The sequence below is a fragment of the Mirounga leonina genome, unplaced genomic scaffold, assembly GCF_011800145.1.
Source record: "Mirounga leonina isolate KUSES-001 unplaced genomic scaffold, KU_Mleo_1.0 Mir_114, whole genome shotgun sequence".
Classification (NCBI taxonomy): Eukaryota; Metazoa; Chordata; class Mammalia; order Carnivora; family Phocidae; genus Mirounga; species Mirounga leonina.
Genome location: NW_023270265.1, coordinates 29527706 through 29545306, shown reverse-complemented (window position 1 = coordinate 29545306; position 17601 = coordinate 29527706). Strand labels below are relative to the sequence as shown.

General features: G+C 38.7%; 1 protein-coding gene across 1 annotated transcript in view; it reads left to right on the top strand.

Moving 5' to 3' along the window:
* The window catches only part of CFAP43 (cilia and flagella associated protein 43), a 115103-nt gene that overhangs the window by 28982 nt on the left and 68520 nt on the right, over positions 1-17601 (top strand). The window contains exons 8-11 of the mRNA XM_035028633.1: positions 1409-1540; positions 12075-12191; positions 14073-14153; positions 17356-17504. Of these exons, the coding sequence (XP_034884524.1) occupies positions 1409-1540; positions 12075-12191; positions 14073-14153; positions 17356-17504 (479 nt within the window). The remainder of the gene's footprint in view (positions 1-1408; positions 1541-12074; positions 12192-14072; positions 14154-17355; positions 17505-17601) is intronic.

Sequence of the window (17601 nt, the reverse complement as noted above, 5' to 3'; positions counted from 1 at the left end):
TGACCCTGAGACCATGACCTGAGCTGAAATCAAGAGTCAGGTGCTAAACAAGCTGAGCCACCCAGGCAACCCTCACCCTTGACATTTTTTAAAACCTAGTTTAGGGGCACCTGGCTGACTCAGTCAGTAGAGCATGTGACTCTTGATATTGGGGTTGTAAGTTCAAGCCCCACATTGAGGGTAGAGATTACTTAAAAAATAAAATTAAAAAAAAAAAAAACTAGTTTAAAGGAGTGGTTGGAGCATGTACTCCATGAGAAATGGAGAATGATGATGAGTTTGGAGAAAGCACCTTGCATGTTTTATCCCCCAGTTCCCAAGTATGTGAACCCAGCCATCTCACTAATGCATATACTCTAGTTATAGTGAGATCCAATCTAGAAATGATGGATTAATTTGCCCAAAGCCTCTTCACTACTGTGAAAACAGCTCAAATTCCTCTTGAGAATAGTTAAATGAACCTAAATCTGTTTACAGCCAACCAACCAACTGATTTTTACGGGATACTTGCCCTCTTTCTAGCACTGTGAAAGAAACACAAAAGGAGGATATAAAGGAAATAAACAGCACACTCCCTACCTTTGGGTCATTTAGGGACAAAAGAAATGTATATAATAATGATTAAATAATATATATTAAGGCTAGTGTTCCTTGAAGTAAGGAGACTGCTATATATATATATACAAGCCACATAAATGAACTGCTTCATTTGCCCTACCCTCCTGTATAATGAAGAAAGTGGTAAAAAGATAGATGCTAGATGGATGGAACTAGAGGGTGTTATGCTAAGCGAAATTAGTCAGAGAAAGACAAATACCATATGATTTCACTCATATATGGAATTTAAGAAACAAAACAGATGAACATAGGGGAAGGGAAGGAAAAATAAAATAAGATGAAAATTGAGAAGGAGGCAAACCATAAGAGACACTGAAGGAAACAAACAGCGTTGCTGGAGGAGAGGTGGAAGGGGGAAAGGGATAATTGGGTGATGGGCATTAAGAAGGCACTTGATGTAATGAGCACCAGGTGTTATATGCAACAGATGAATCACTAAATTCTACCCCTGAAACTAATAAAAAAAATTTCTAACTTTATTAAAGAAGACATTACTTGGGGGAAAAAAAGATAGATGCTAGAGAAATTCAAAGAAAGGAGAGATCCATAAAATTTTAGGTCACAGAATTTTGTGTCACAAGAGATAAAATTGAAATGACCAGGAAGGGTGGTTAAAAGTTGCCTAAATAAAGATAAGACAGGGCATTCTAGATAATGTAAGCATTGATGATGTTTCCAAAAATAAACTGTGGATGGTAGTCAATAAGTCTTAGCTTGTTTGACATGGAAAGTATACTCTGCATTGACTGAGACTGATTTTCTTTGTTTATCTCATTGTTTTGGTCACTAGGATGGCTTTGTATATTCTTTTACTATTAAAGATTCAACTTACAAAGTAGAGGATTTTCTTGAGATTGAAGAGCCTGTGGCACATATGATGTTTTCTCCAAATTACCACATGTTGCTGATTCAAACAGACAAGGTATGCTAGATGGTGATTTCTTGATATACAGTTTCAAATATTATTATCATTGCACTGCAGGAATGAAGGGCATAGTCTACATAGTGATACTGTACTAGTCAGGACTCCTTTGGTTACAAATGAAAAAATACCTAACTTAAAAGGTCTAAATAACAAAAAGTGTTTATTTATTCATTTGTTTATTTTTGTGCATGTAACTAAAAGGGCAATGAGTTAATCTGAATCCAGGGACTCCCATGATGCTGCTGACCTTGTTTTGTGACCATCTCTTGGCTCTCTTTCCTCTCTGCTGTCACCCTTCCCATGCAGATTCTCCTGTGAGGTGTCCAGAGAGCCTCCTGCAACTCTAGTTTATATTTCTACCCTCATGGTGACCCTAGTGGAAAGACACCATGAAAAAATGTCCTGGAATTTAGATTCATTGTACTTACTTGGGTCACTCTCTACCCCTGTGGCAATTACTATGTCCAGGAGGATTCTAAGCTGTCATTGGCCAGGCCTAAGTCACATGCCTACACTTGTAGAGTCAACCCAACCAAACATGGACTGAGACTGGGGTCATAGATAGTTCTCTAAGGAAAATATGGGTTCTGTAAAAGAAGAGAAGGGGAATAAATGCAGGATAAAATTAAATGTCCATCTCAATTACACCATTAGAAAGACTCCTAATTAATGGAATGATTCTCAAAAGTCAGGGTTAGCAGTAGTTTATATTGTTAGGCAATGACTTTAGATGGATTTTAAGAAAAGATCAATGATCTTCTGCCTAAAGGAAACTTAAGTTTAAATATGGAAAGATTTCATTTGCTGGTAAATACCTGAAGTTAAAACAACTGTGCTGTTTTAATAAATAACAAATAAATGACAATCCTAAAATATCTATGGAGAACAGGAAACACCAAAAAAATATAACAGAACAGAAGGGAGAAAGACTGAAATAGAACTTCTTCAAAAGAGAAAATATATTTAAAAAGTAAAAAATAAATATGTCTGACAGACGATTGGACACAGCCGAAGAGAGAATTAGTGAACTGGAGATAGATCAAAAGAAGTTATCTAGAATGTAGCCTGGATATACAGAAGGGAGCTTAAAAGACATGAATGATACAGTGTATGTTGGACTGGAACCTCAGAGAGGAGAGAGAGTGGGGTAAGACAATATTTAAAGAGATATTTTCCAGAACTGATGAAGACATGAATTTACAGATTCAAGAGGCCCACTGAATCTCAAGCAGAATACCTAAAAAGATAACCACACTTAGACTTAAAGTGAAACTGTTGAAAATCAAAGACAGAAAATCCTAAGAGCAATCAGAAAGAAAAACAGATTATTTCAAAGGAATTTCAACTAGACTAACAGCTGACTTGTCTGTGGCAATAATATAAGTAAGAAATAGTGGAAAGCTACCTTCCATGTAGAGCAGGAGGGATCAGAAAACTATGGCCCTGTAGGCCAAAACCAGCCTGCTGCTTGTTTGTACAAATCAAGTTTTATTGGAACACAGTCACACCCATTAATTTACGTATTGTCTATGGCTGCTTTCACACTACAATGGTAGAATTAAGTAGTTGTGAGAGATCACATGGCCAGCAAAGCCTAACATATTTACTATCTGTCCACTTATAGAAAAAGTATGCTGATGTAATGAAATAAGCTAACTACCACCGGGAATTCTATACCCAGTGAGTATACTTTTCAGTGTAGGGGTGAAAAAAGAAATTTTTAGACACTCCAAAACTGAGTTTGTCAGCAACAAACCATTACTAAAGAAAATTCTAAAGAATGTACTTCAGGGAGAAGGAAAGATGGCAGAGGAGTAGGGGACCCTATTTCAACTGGTCCCTGGAATTGAGCTGGATATCTACCAGACCACTCTGAGTACCCACGAAACCAGCCTGAGATAAGAAGATCTGCATCTCTACAAGCAGAATATTGCAGGCAGTTGGTTTTGAGGTACGAACTGGGGAGCCCTGATTCCACGGGCAGATATCAGAGGATAAATGGCAGCGGGAGGGTGCCTGGCTGTGGGGATCCTACACTGCCAGGGAGCGACAGCCTCGCGTGCTGGGGACGGGGCACAGACTCGCAGACCGGTAGCAGCAGGAAAGGACTTTAGGGGCACCTCAGGGGCAGAAACCCGGAGTGGCAGGGTCACACGGGCAAACTGGGAGCGGCTGGTGGTTTTAGAAGCACAAAGGGCAGAAACGTGCCCCAACCTGGAGGCAGGACTGGGGGCGCTGCGGAGGGGCACACAACCCAGGACACTGCAGTTTATAGCAGCACGGACAGAAATGGAGACAGTGTGGCCTGGAGAACTCACTGAAGAACAGACTGCAGTCTCTCTGCTCTGAGGCAGAGGTTTGGAAACTGTCTCTTCTGCTCTGACTCGCGGAAGAGACGTAGAAAGCCACCAGGGAAAGCTGCCAGAGAACAAAAGCCCCCAAAACTGATTCCTGCTGAGCCCATCCCCCGCCACAGGGGGGCAGGGCAACTCCGCCCAAACAGGGTTGCCTGAGTAACAGCACGGCAGGCCCCTCCCCCAGAAGACAGGCTGGGAAAACAAGAGGCCAGCAACCCTAAGGTCCCAAGAAAACAGGTGCATCTTGCTTGGGTTCTGGTCAATAATTTGGACTCTATACATTCCCTCAAACACCCATCAACAGAATGACTAGGAGGAGGAACCCCCAAAATAGAAAAGACTCAGAGATTAAGACTTATGCTGCAGATTTACAAATGGATGCAGATATAACCAAGATGTCGGAGATGGAATTCAGGCTAGCAATTATGAAGACAATGGCTAGAATGGAGAAATCAATTAATGGCAACATAGAGTCTCTAAGGGCAGAAATGAAAGATGAATTGGCAGAACTTAAAAATGCTATCAATGAGATCCAATCCAATCTAGATAATCTAACAGCTGGGTAAGTGAGGCAGAAGAATGAATAAGCGACCTGGAAGACAATATAATAGATAAAAAGGGAAAAGAGGAGGCCAGGGAAAGACAACTCAGAATCCATGAAAATAGAATCAGAGAAATAAGTGACACCATGAAGCGTTCCAATGTCAGAATAATTGGAATCCTGGAGGGAGTGGAGAGAGAGAGAGGACTAGAAGATGTATTTGAGCAAATCATAGCTGAGAATTTCCCTAATCTGGGGAATGAAACAAACATTCGCGTCCTAGAGGCAGAGAGGACCCCTCCCAAGATCAAGGAACACAGGCCAACACCGGCATGTAATAGTAAAACTTGCAAATCTTAGAACCAAGGAAACCATCCTAAGGGCAGTTAGGGGCAAGAGATTCCTTACGTACAGAGGGAGGAACATCAGAATAACGTCAGACCTATCCACAGAGACCTGGCAAGCCAGAAAGGCCTGGCAAGACATATTCAGGGTACTAAATGAGAAGAACATGCAGCCAAGAATACTTTATCTGGAAAGGCTGTCATTTAGAATGGATGGAGAGATGCAGAGCTTCCACGACCGGCAGAAACTGAAAGAATATGTGACCACTAAGCTGGCCCTGCAAGAAATATTAAGGGGGGTTCTATAAAAGGAGAAAGACCCCAAGAGTGATATACAACAGAAATTTACAGGGACAATCTATAAAAACAACGTCTTCACAGGCAACATGACAATTAATTCATATCTCAACGTGAATGGCCTAAATACTCTCATAAAACGGCACAGGGTTGCAGATTGGATAAAAAGACAGGACCCATCCATATGCTGCCTACAAGAGACTCATTTTGAACCTAAAGATACATCCAGACTGGAAGTGAAGGGATGGAGATCCATCTTCCATGCCAGCAGACCTCAAAAGAAAGCTGGGGTAGCAATTCTTATATCAGACAAATTAGATTTTAAACTAAAGTCTGTAATTAGAGACACAGAAGGACACTATATCATTCTTAAAGGGTCTATCCAACAAGAAAATCTAACAATTGTAAATATCTATGCCCCCAACATGGGAGCAGCCATCTACATAAGCCAACTGTTAACCAAAATAAAGAGTCATATTGATAACAATACATTAATTGTAGGAGACCTCAATACTCCACTCTCAGCAATGGACAGATCATCTAAGCAGAAAATCAACAAGGAAACAAGAGCTTTGAATGAATAATTGGACCAGATGGACCTCATAGATATTTACAGAACATTCCACCCTAAAACAACAGAATACTCATTCTTCTCGAGCGTGCATGGAACTTTCTCCAGAATAGACCATATACTGGGTCACAAATCAGGTCTCAACCAATATCAAAAGATTGAGATTATTCCCTGCATATTCTCAGACCACAGCGCTTTAAAACTGGAACTCAATCACAAGAAAATTTTGGCAGAAATTCAAACACTTGGAAGCTAAAGACCACTCTGCTCAAGAATGTTTGGGTCAACCAGGAAATCAAAGAAGAACTTAAAGAATTCATGGCAATCAATGAGAACGAAAACACATTGGCCCAAAACCTATGGGATACTGCAAAGGCGGTCCTAAGGGGGAAATACATAGCCATCCAAGCCTCACTCAAAAAAAACAGAAAAATCCCGAATTCACCAACTAACTCTAAACCTTAAAGAACTAGAGAAAAAGCAACAAATGATGCCTAAGCCACGCATTAGAAGAGAAATAATTAAAATTAGAGCAGAAATCAGTGAAATTAGAAACCAGAAACACAGTAGATCAGATCAACAAAACTAGAAGTTGGTTCTTTGAAAGAATTAATAAGATCGATAAACCACTGGTCAGACTTATCTAAAAGAAAAGAGAAAGGACCCAAATTAATAAAATTATGAATGAAAGGGGAGAGATCACGACTAACACCAAGGAAATAGAAACAATTATTAGAAATTATTATCAACAACTATATGCCAATAAACTGAGCAATCTGGATAAAATGGAGGCCTTTCTGGAAACCTATAAGCTGCCAAGACTGAAACAGGAAGAAACTGACAACCTGAATAGGCCAATACCAGTAACAGGATTGAAGCAGTGATCGAAAGCCTCCCAAAAAACAAGAGTCCAGGGCCTGATGGATTCCCTGGGGAATTCTACCAAACATTCAAAGAAGAAATAATACCTATTCTACTGAAGCTGTTTCTAAAAATAGAAACAGAAGGAAAACTTCCAAACTCATTCTATGAGGCCAGCATTACCTTAATCCCCAAACCAGGCAAAGACCCCATCAAAAAGGAGAATTTCAGACCAATATCCCTGATGAATATGGATTCCAAAATCCTCAACAAAATCCTAGCTAATAGGATCCAACAATACATTAAAAGGATCATCCACCACGACCTGAGTGGGATTTATCCCCGGGATGCAAGGGTGGTTCAACATTCGCAAATCAATCAATGTGGTAGAGCACATTAATAGGAGGGAGAAGAACCATACGGTCCTCTCAATTGATGCAGAAAAAGCATTCAACAAAATACAACATCCTTTCCTGATTAAAACTCTTCAGAGTATAGGGATAGAGGGAACATTCCTCAAGCTCATAAAATACATCTATGAAAAACCCGCAGCGAATATCATCCTCAATGGGGAAAAGCTGAGAGCCTTTCCCTTAAGATCAGGAACACGTCAAGGATGCCCACTCTTGCCACTATTGTTCAACATAGTACTAGAAGTCCTAGCAACAGCAGCCAGACAACAAAAAGAAATAAAAGGTATTCAAATTGGCAAAGAAGAAGTCAAACTCTCTCTTTTCACAGATGACATGATACTTTATGTGGAAAACCCAAAAGACTGCACCCCCAAATTACTAGAACTCATACGGGCAATTCAGTAATGTGGCAGGATACAAAATCAATGCACAGAAATCAGTTGCTTTCTTATACACTAACAATGCAACTGTAGAAAGAGAAATTAGAGAAATGATTCCATTTACAATAGCACCAAAAACCGTAAGATACCTTGGAATAAACCTAACCAAAGAGGTAAAAGATCTATACTCTAGGAACTACAGAACACTCATGAAAGAAATTGAAGAAGACACAAAAAGATGGAAAAATATTCCATGCTTAGGGATCAGAAGAATAAACATTGTTAAAATGTCTATGCTACCCAGAGCAATCTATACCTTCAATGCCATCCCGATCAAAATTCCAATGACATTTTTCAAAGTGCTGGAACAAACAATCCTAAAATTTGTATGGAATCAGAAAAGACCCCGAATCACCAAGGAGATGTTGAAAAAGAAAAACAAAGCTGGGGGCATCACGTTGCCCGATTTCAAGCTATATTACAAAGCTGTGATCACCAAGACAGCATGATACTGGCACAAAAACAGACATACAGTCCAATGGAACAGAATAGAGAACCCAGATATGGACCCGCAACTCTATGGTCAAATAATCTTTGACAAAGCAGGAAAAAACATGCAATGGAAAAAAGACAGTCTCTTCAATAAATGGTGCTGGGAAAATTGGACAGCCACATGCAGAAGAATGAAACTCGACCATTCTCTAGCACCATTCACAAAGATAAACTCAAAGTGGATGAAAGAACTCAATGTGAGACAGGAATCCATCAAAATGCTAGAGGAGAACATATGCAGTAACCTCTTTGACATCACCCACAGCAACTTCTTTCAAGATACATCTCCAAAAGCTAGTGAAACAAAAGCAAAAATGAACTTTTGGGACTTCATCAAGATAAAAAGCTTCTGCACAGCAAAGGAAACAGTCAACAAAACAAAGAGGCAACCCACAGAATGGGAGAAGATATTTGCAAATGACACTACAGATAAAGGGCTGGTATCCAAGATCTATAAAGAACTTCTCAAACTCAACACCCAAAAAACAAATAATCAAGTCAAAAAGTGGGCAGAAGATATGAAAAGACACTTCTCCGAAGAAGACATACAAATGGCTAACAGACACATGAAAAAATGTTCATCATCATTAGCCATCAGGGAAATTCAAATCAAAACCACATTGAGATACCACCTTACACCAGTTAGAATGGCCAAAATGGACAGGGAAAGAAACAACAAATGTTGGAGAGGTTGTGGAGAAAGGGGAACCCTCTTACACTGTTGGTGGGAATGCAAGTTGGTACAGCCACTTTGGAGAACAGTGTGGAGGTTCCTCAAAATTTTAAAAATAGAGCTACCCTATGACCCAGCAATTGCACTCCTGGGTATTTACCCCAAAGACACAGATGTAGTGAAAAGAAGGGCCATATGCACCCCAATGTTCATAGGAGCAATGTCCACAATAGCCAAACTGTGGAAAGAGCCGAGATGCCCTTCAACAGATGAATGGATAAAGAAGATGTGGTCCATATATACAATGGAATATTACTCAGCCATCAGAAAGGATGAATACCCAACTTTTACATCAACATGGATGGGACTGGAGATTATGCTAAATGAAATAAGTCAAGCAGAGAAAGTCAATTATCATATGGTTTCACTTATTTGTGGAACATAAGGAATAGCATGGAGGACATTAGGAGAAGGAAGGGAAAAATGGGGGGGGGGGGATTTGGAGGGAGAGATGAACCATGAGAGACTATAGACTCTGAGAAACAAACAGGGTTTTAGAGGGGAGGGGGGAGGGGGGATTGGTTAGCCCGGTGATGGGTATTAAGGAGGGCACGTACTGCATGGAGCACTGGGTGTTACACGAAAACAATGGATCGTGGAACACTACATCAAAAACTAATGATGTATTGTATGGTGACTAACATAACATAATAAAATTTAAAAAAAAATTGTTCTCAATTAAAAAAAAAAAAAGAATGTACTTCAGGCAGAAGGAAAATGATCCCAGTTGGAAGATTGTGTTGCAAGAATGAATAGTAGTAAATGTGTGGAGAAATGTAAATGAACACTGCCTGTATAAAACAGCAAAAATAATGTGAGGTTGGGTTTAAAAATAACATTGAATTAAAATCCCAGACAACAATAATGTAAACTGGAGGGGAAGGAGTAAATGGAATAGTGTTTCAAGTTCATTATTTACTTTCCCAGGCAGAAAGTAAAGGTTTTAAGTAACATTGTGGTGTTTATAAATTAAGTATGCATGTTGTAACTTCTAAGGTAACCACTAAAAGAACTGAAACAGTAGATGAAATTTCTACATTATAGATGGGGAAAGTGAAATGTTTTTTAAAAAGCAACCCAAAATAAGGTAAGAAAAGAGAGAAAAAGAAATAAAACAAGTAAGAAAGTAGAAGCATAAATTCTAATATTTAAACTCAAATATATTAGTACTTAGAATAAAGGTAAAACAGATAATAGATGTAGTTAAAAGGCAAAGGTTGCAATACTGGATTTAAAAAAAAAAAAAGCAAAACCCAGTTATGTACTGTTTATAAGTGATACAGCTAAAGCATAAGGGTACAGTAAGATGAAAAGTAAATAAAAAATACAGTAACATTGAAAGTAAATTTAAAAATTGAAAGTAGGGAGGTGCCTGGGTGGCTCAATCGTTAGGCATCTGCCTTCAGCTCAGGTCATGATCCCAGGGCTCTGGGATCAAGCCCCGCATCGGGGTCACTGCTCAGTGGGAAGCCTGCCTCTTCCTCTCCCACTCCCCCTGCTTGTGTTTGTTCCTTCTCTCACTGTGTCTCTCTCTGTCAAATAAAAAAAAAAAAAAATCTTTTTTTTCTTTTTTTTTTTAAAGATTTTATTTTTATTTATTTGAGAGAGAGAGAATGAGAGACAGAGAGCACGAGAGGGAAGAGGGCAGAGGGAGAAGCAGACCCCCTGCTGAGCAGGGAGCCCGATGTGGGACTCGATCCCGGGACTCCAGGATCATGACCTGAGCCGAAGGCAGTCGCTTAACCAACTGAGCCACCCAGGCGCCCCCCAAAAAAAAAAAAAATCTTAAAAATTGTTTTTAAAAAATAAAATTAATTAAATAAATAAATAAAAATTGAAAGTAGGTAAAAAGACAGAAAAGAATCTAACATGTAAACATTAACAAAAAGAAAGCCAGTGGAGCTATATGAATATTAGGCAAAATAGACTTTCTGGCAAAAAAAATTACTAAAGATAAATGGACTTATTTCAAGAATAGTAAAAGGTTAAATTCATTAGGAATATATAAACATTTAAAATATATAGGCACTAAATAAAATAGTCCCAAAGTATATAAAGCAAAATGTGACAAGGAGAAACAAAGTCATAATCTCAATGGGACACTTTAATATACTTTTCTCAGTACATAATAGAATAAACTATATCCCCAACCAGCAGCCAAAGTGAGAAAAACTTTTCCATTTTCTCTTCAGAACCCTCCAGTGATTCCCCATGTTATTCTGACTAAGAGCCAGAATCCTCACCAGGCTTTACAATCCCTTCATGATGTGGATTCTACTCACCACCGGGCCTTATCTCCCCCGACCCTGCTTCCTGTTGGCCCTGCTCAAGTCGTGCTGGCCATCATGCTGTATTCTTTTTTTTTTTTTTTTTTAAAGATTTTATTCATCCATTTGAGAGAGAGAATGAGAGAGAGAGAGAGAGAGCACGAGAAGGGGGAGGATCAGAGGGAGAAGCAGACTCCCCGCTGAGCAGGGAGTCCGATGCGGGACTCGATCCAGGGACTCCAGGATCATGACCTGAGCTGAAGGCAGTCGCTTAACCAACTGAGCCACCCAGGCGCCCAGAATATCACATTCTTATTCTACCATGTCATATCCTCTTACCCTGCTTTATTTTTTGATTCTCACAATCACTGCTGTTTAGATTTCTTGTCCATTGTCTGAATCCCCCAGCAGGATGTAAGCTCCATGAAGGCAGGGAATTTTTGTCTGTTTTGTCCTCTCATGTAGACCCAGGATCCAGAGCAGTGCCTGGCACAGTGTATCCACTCAATAGTTGTTGAAGGAATGAATGAAAGGTAAAATCAGTAAATATCTATCAAATTTAGACTTACAGAGTTGTATTTTTTAGATAAACAAGAACAGAAATATTCATGTTTAACTCAAGTAAACTTGAAGAACTTGCTGTTAGTTGAAAGCAGACTTATTGCTACTTAAGTGCCCACACCATATTACAGTTACTTGGCAGAGGGCCACAACTTATAGGATAGATTTTTTTGAAAGGTGAATTGGTAGCTGAGAATGATAAAGAAGTCATAAAGTAACAGCTTCAGCCACACCTCCACAATTTCCACAAAGGCTTATTTAAAAGTTTGTATCAGTGCCCACCATGGTCTAGTATGTGGTAAGACTTAGTTCACCTTCACAACTTTTCTGGTTTTCCACATTTTCCAAGTTTTTTTGTATAAATAGACATTATTTTTGAAGTCAGAAAAAATGTTTTATTGTATTTTATAACTTTTGGAGAAAAGAAGAAAGTCCCACTGATTATTTTAAATGACGAATGAATGAATGAATCAATAAACAAATTAAGCATCTAGATTTTAAGCTCCTCAAGGTCAGGGCCTTACTTAAGTTAATCTCTAATTTCCCACACAGTGCCTTGCTCACAGTGGACATTTAATAAATATTTGTTGAACTGTATACATAGCAATTGTGTCATTTCTTTCTCTTTCTTTCTTTCTTTTGTATATTTAACAGGGATCTGTTTATATCTACACTCATCGTGAGAAGCCAACCTTTGATAAAGTCCTAGAGGCTTGTGATGGGAAATTTCAAGCAATTGACTTTATCCCACCCGGAAATGAATACTGCATGGTAAGGAATACTTTATTATCTCACAGTAGGATTTAAAGAAAAGATTTTGGAAGATCATGTGCAACCTTACACAAATAGGAGGCAGAGGGTATTCTTGAGGATGTGGAAGAAATGCCAACCACTTCCATCACCAGATCTACTCCCCAGTTAGAATGACATCATTGTATTGTGACTTCATAATATTAAGTGTCTGAAAACAGTCAAAGCAATTGAAATCTTAGGAGCCATCCTGTTTATACTCACCATCCAAGTTTTCCAAGCCAGATCTTTCAACACATTCATTGCTAAAGAGTTATCAAAACTCATTAAACAATTAGTGTTAACCCTCTTTCAGAGTGGTACAGACTCTCTGAGGATGAAAATGAAATACTGGCCATGCTCAAAACATGAATTCAATCTACTTAGGAAAAATAATCCACCTGCTACGTTCAAAAAGGAAACTTTTTTCCTGGTGTTTAACTGCTTACCTTTATTGGTCTCAAGAAACATTTCATTTTTTATATGATTCATCAATAAATCCATTAAAATTTTGGGAGTCCTAGCAAAATATGTACAAGAGCTATATGAGAAAAGTTTCAAAACTGATGAAAGAAATCAAGATCTAAATAAATAAATATTGCATGTACTTTGCCACAGAAAATATACAGATGGCAAATAAGTATATTAAAAGATATTCAATATTGGGGCGCCTGGGTGGCTCAGTCGTTAAGCGTCTGCCTTCGGCTCAGGTCATGATCCCAGGGTCCTTGGATCGAGCCCCGCATCGGGCTCCCTGCTTGGTGGGAAGCCTGCTTCTCCCTCTCCCACTCCCCCTGCTTGTGTTCCTGCTCTCCCTATCTCTCTCTCTCTTTCTCTCTGTTAAATAAATAAATAAATAAATAAATAAATCTAAAAAAAAAAAAAGATATTCAATATTATTCACCATTAGAGAATTGCAAATGAAAACAATGAGATGACACCACACATGTATTAGAATGTCTAAAATCTAAAACACTGGCAATATCAAGTGCTGGCAAGGATATGAAGCAACAGAAAAATTCATTGCCTGTAGGAATCAAAATGCTACAGCCACTTTGGAAGTTTGGCAGTTTCTCACAAAACTAAACATACTCTTACCTTATGATTCAGCAGTTGAGCTTCTTGTTATTTACTTAAATTAACTGAAAACCTATGCCCACACAAAAACCTTCACATTAATGTTTATAGCACCTTTATTCATAATTGCCAAAACTTGGAAGTAACCAAGATGTCTTTCAATAGGTAAATGGGTAAACAAACTGTGGCATATCAATACAATGGAATATTATTCAGTACTAAGAATAAATGAGCTATTAAGCTATGAAAAGATATAGAATAGCCTTAAATGTATAACATTAAACAAAAGAAGCCAATTTGAGAAAGATGTGTGATTTCCTCTATATGACATTCTGGAAAGTGTGCTCAGCTCAGATCTTGATATCAGGGTCTTGAATTCAAGCCCCGTGCCTTTTTTTTTTTTAAAGCAAAGTCTGTTAGTTAAAAAAAAACAAACATAATTTCCTATTTCTAGCTTTATTCTTTAAGCAATAATCCTGTTGAATGTCCAAGTAACTCAATTATGTTACATGGAAAACATTTATTTCACTTTTCTAATCTTAGTTATTATGTGTTACTTAAATTGTATTAAAGATAATAGTTAAGAAAAGATTATAGTTAATTTTTGTTCAAATCAGAAGTACTGATGTTGTGATTGTCATTATAATCCATATGAGTAAAATGAAATTTTATACGAAATCATCCGAATTATTGACATACTATAAAGGGATTTAGAACATGCTTGCATAACAGAGTCTTATTTTCCATTTAGAGTTTTCTTTTTCTTTTTTTTCTTTCTTTTTATAGACACTCACACATTCAGGGGAAGTTTGTGTTTGGTATATAGAAGATGGTACTTGTGCCAGCAGGATTCATCTGAATACCCCAGTAAGTGTGCCTTATAAATGGATTAAATGTTGAATTCTAATCCAATCTATGTTTTCATAATTACATGTCAATAGTCTGTGGAAATACTTGTTGCAGATGCCTTATTGCATTTCTTACCCTATATATTTAGAATAATTCTTCTGGATAAAATATATTCTACAGCCCAGAGGGTGGAACATAAGGTACTAAATTGGTGTACAGGAAAGTTTTTCTGAGGTGGCAGTTATTTCCAAAGTCCTAGTGGTTTATATCTCACTCGTCCTATAAGTTCCTTGTGGATTGGCAGGGTCTCTGCTCCACGGAGGCCCTCTCTCAGGAAGCCAGACTGAGGGAGGGTTCACCAACTAATAGCTCCTCAGTGCCATAGTATGGGAAGGGAGTGCCAGAGAGTCTTGAACTAGCAATTAGTTGCTTTTACTCAGAAATGAATCACCCCCTTGACCATAACTAGTTAAATGGCCCCATCTAACCTCAAGGTTAGAAATGAAAGAAAATTCCCACTCTAACCAACTTGAGCCAAAAATAAAAAAGTGGGGGTTATTGGCTTAATCAACTATAAAGTATAGGACTTGTCTGGCCTCAGATGTAGCTCAGTCCAGCAACTCAAATGATATTACCAAGGACCTTGTTTTTCTCTCTATGTCTATAGTTTCATCTTAGGCTTCTTTTAGTGGTACCCAAATGCCACAGGTGTCAACCTCAGAGGTGTCAGACCATCAGGAAGAAAGCCTCCTCCAATGGGAAGAAGAAGAGAAAAGAAGTTTTTCCTTTCCACGAAGCTAGATGTCTTCTGATGTCTTAATAACATCTTTAAACTAATCACTATGCACAAGGGAATGAGAAATGCCAATTGGCTTAAGCTCAGCCTTGAAAAGGAGAGTCAGATCTGTTTCATTGAACCCCCAAAAATGAGAGAGATGGTTTCTCAATGGATATTCAAGGAATTTTCCAGAAGGAAGGTGTTTGGCTATTGGGTGACAAACCACAATTGCTCACAACACTCGCCACAAAGTGATACCATTATTTCTGCCACGTTCATAGTACATTTTACATAAAATAATATTTTAAAACCATAAAAAGACCAATAAACAATGGCAATGCTATTTTCCCCTTATATTATCATCATTTGATATATTACACAGTTCTAGATGAGATATGGATCTTGGATTTTGGTAGTAGGTAGGGAAGTTACAATCCTTCCCCGTTATAAAATTAAAATCTCAATTATAAAACAAGAGGAAGCATCGTACCTCACATAAGAAAATTATAAGACACAAAAGATGCACAATTCAATGGGATATATAAAACTCACCCTGACAAGTAAACATAAAAATTCTTACCTAAAACACTGAAATATGAATAGACTGCACTCTGGTGACAAGAGCTCATATGTGTTCATTTCTATTAGAACTACTAGAGCTAGAAGAGATCTTAAAGCTCATCTGATCACATCTCCTTTCACAGACGAGAGACATACAAATGGCTAACAACCCACCCAAGAGTCTATAATCAGGACTTAATCTTGCTCTTCTTCGCTAAGGAGAGAGATAGGCACCATGAGAAGGTCTGCTTTCTGCACCAGAGATCTTCCCTTCACCTGAGCAGAGGGAAGAGATTCAGACAGTGTTCACAGTTAATTTGACAAACCATCATTGAGCTCCAAACCAGGCACAGTATACTCATGTGGATCAGCCTGAGTTGGGGATAACTGGTGGTTTTTCCTCACTGGAGAATACTGCTGCATTGTGGGGAATTGATAAGCGCACTGACCCAGCAATGCTGAGGCCAGATCTCCCTGTCTATGCCTGGGACTGTGTTCCGCATGAACATTTTAGGCAATGGTCCTCAGAGAACCTGGCCCAGCACTATGATGGGAGGATATCTGGACACTAGAAGCTTCCCTTGATTACTTGCTAAGGTACATAAGACCCCTCCAGATATTGCTGTCCATGTTTAGCCTAGCCTACTATTGCCCTGGAATGAAGGATAATTTCTTTCTTTTTTTTTCTTTTAAAGATTTTACTTATTTATTTGACAGAGAGAGAGACAGCGAGAGAGGGAACACAAGCAGGGGGGTGTGGGAGAGGGAGAAACAGGCTTCCCACAGAGCAGGGAGCCCGATGCGGGGCTCGATCCCAGGGTCCTGGGATCATGACCCAAGTCAAAGGCAGATGCTCAATGACTGAGCCACCCAGGCACCCCGGAGGATAATTTCAACAGATTATTTTGGGAACACACACACACACAGACAGACACACGCACACACACACACACACACTGAGACATCCCATAAAGACTTTCTTTTAAAAAAGGAAAAAAAGAAAGACCCTCACCATTTTGTTTCCAGTTTCACACTGAGCTACCACTGAAGACTCAACCCTTAAAATTCACCTTAAAAAATAAAATAAAAACCTCCTCGGCTAAGCAACTGTGCATTCTAATGAGGCAGGACACCTGAGTTCTCAGCTTCATCATCAGCTATGGGATCCTGAGGCAAATTGCTATTCTTTTCTTCACCTCCATTTTCTATTCTACAAAATGATTATCTCTTAAGCTCTTTTCTATTTCTAGTGTTCTGTGATTTTATTCAAAACAAACTACAAAGTATAATTATAGAGGAATGAAGCTGATTGCTTAAGTGTCATGAAAGCAAATTTATTCTCCTAGACATCATATTCCGTAACTGATTGTGAGATGAGCAGGAATTTGTGATGCATGTCTTTGGTTACAGAATACACGGGGTGTGATATGGTTATTTTCTTGTCTTCCCCCATCATACCAGCATCCCAGGATCTACCATTATCCAACAGATGAATGCTGATTTTTAAAAATCACTAACATTCAGGAAAGATGTCCAGAAGATGCTAGGAATGTATTTTAAGTTTGTTTTATTTTTTCATTATTATTGGTATAATCATGTCATCATTTAGGGATAAAAATGAAGCCATGGTTTAAAGCTCAAGAAATCTCTTTATATTTTTATGATTCTAACGTTAGGATAAAAGAATAACATGTAGCGACTCCTGTGACTTATGCTGTCAATTAGCTCAGGAATGCTGCGTGTCTAATTTGTAATACCACATTATACTTGCCACTCCTTGTTCGGATGGCTTTCCAAATAAACTGTAGATTCTTATGCATGGTAAAGCAGGCTTCGTGTTCTGGCACGGTGAAGTTAAGCATCTGGGGTTATTTTAAACAGGCAACAGTGCTGGCTTGCTCTCCTTCCTCCCTCTCTGTGGCTGTGGGCACCATGGGGGGCTTCATCCACTTCCTCGATGTCAGGGATGCGGAGGCCCCTCAGGCAATTCACAAGGCCTTCCCCTCGGAATGGTCTGTACAGCACCTCCTGTAAGTACTTCCTGCTTCTGGCAGCAACATTGTCAAGGCCTGTCTGTTGAGAATTCCAGTAAAGCCATAATTTATTTTTTTTTAAAGATTTATTTAT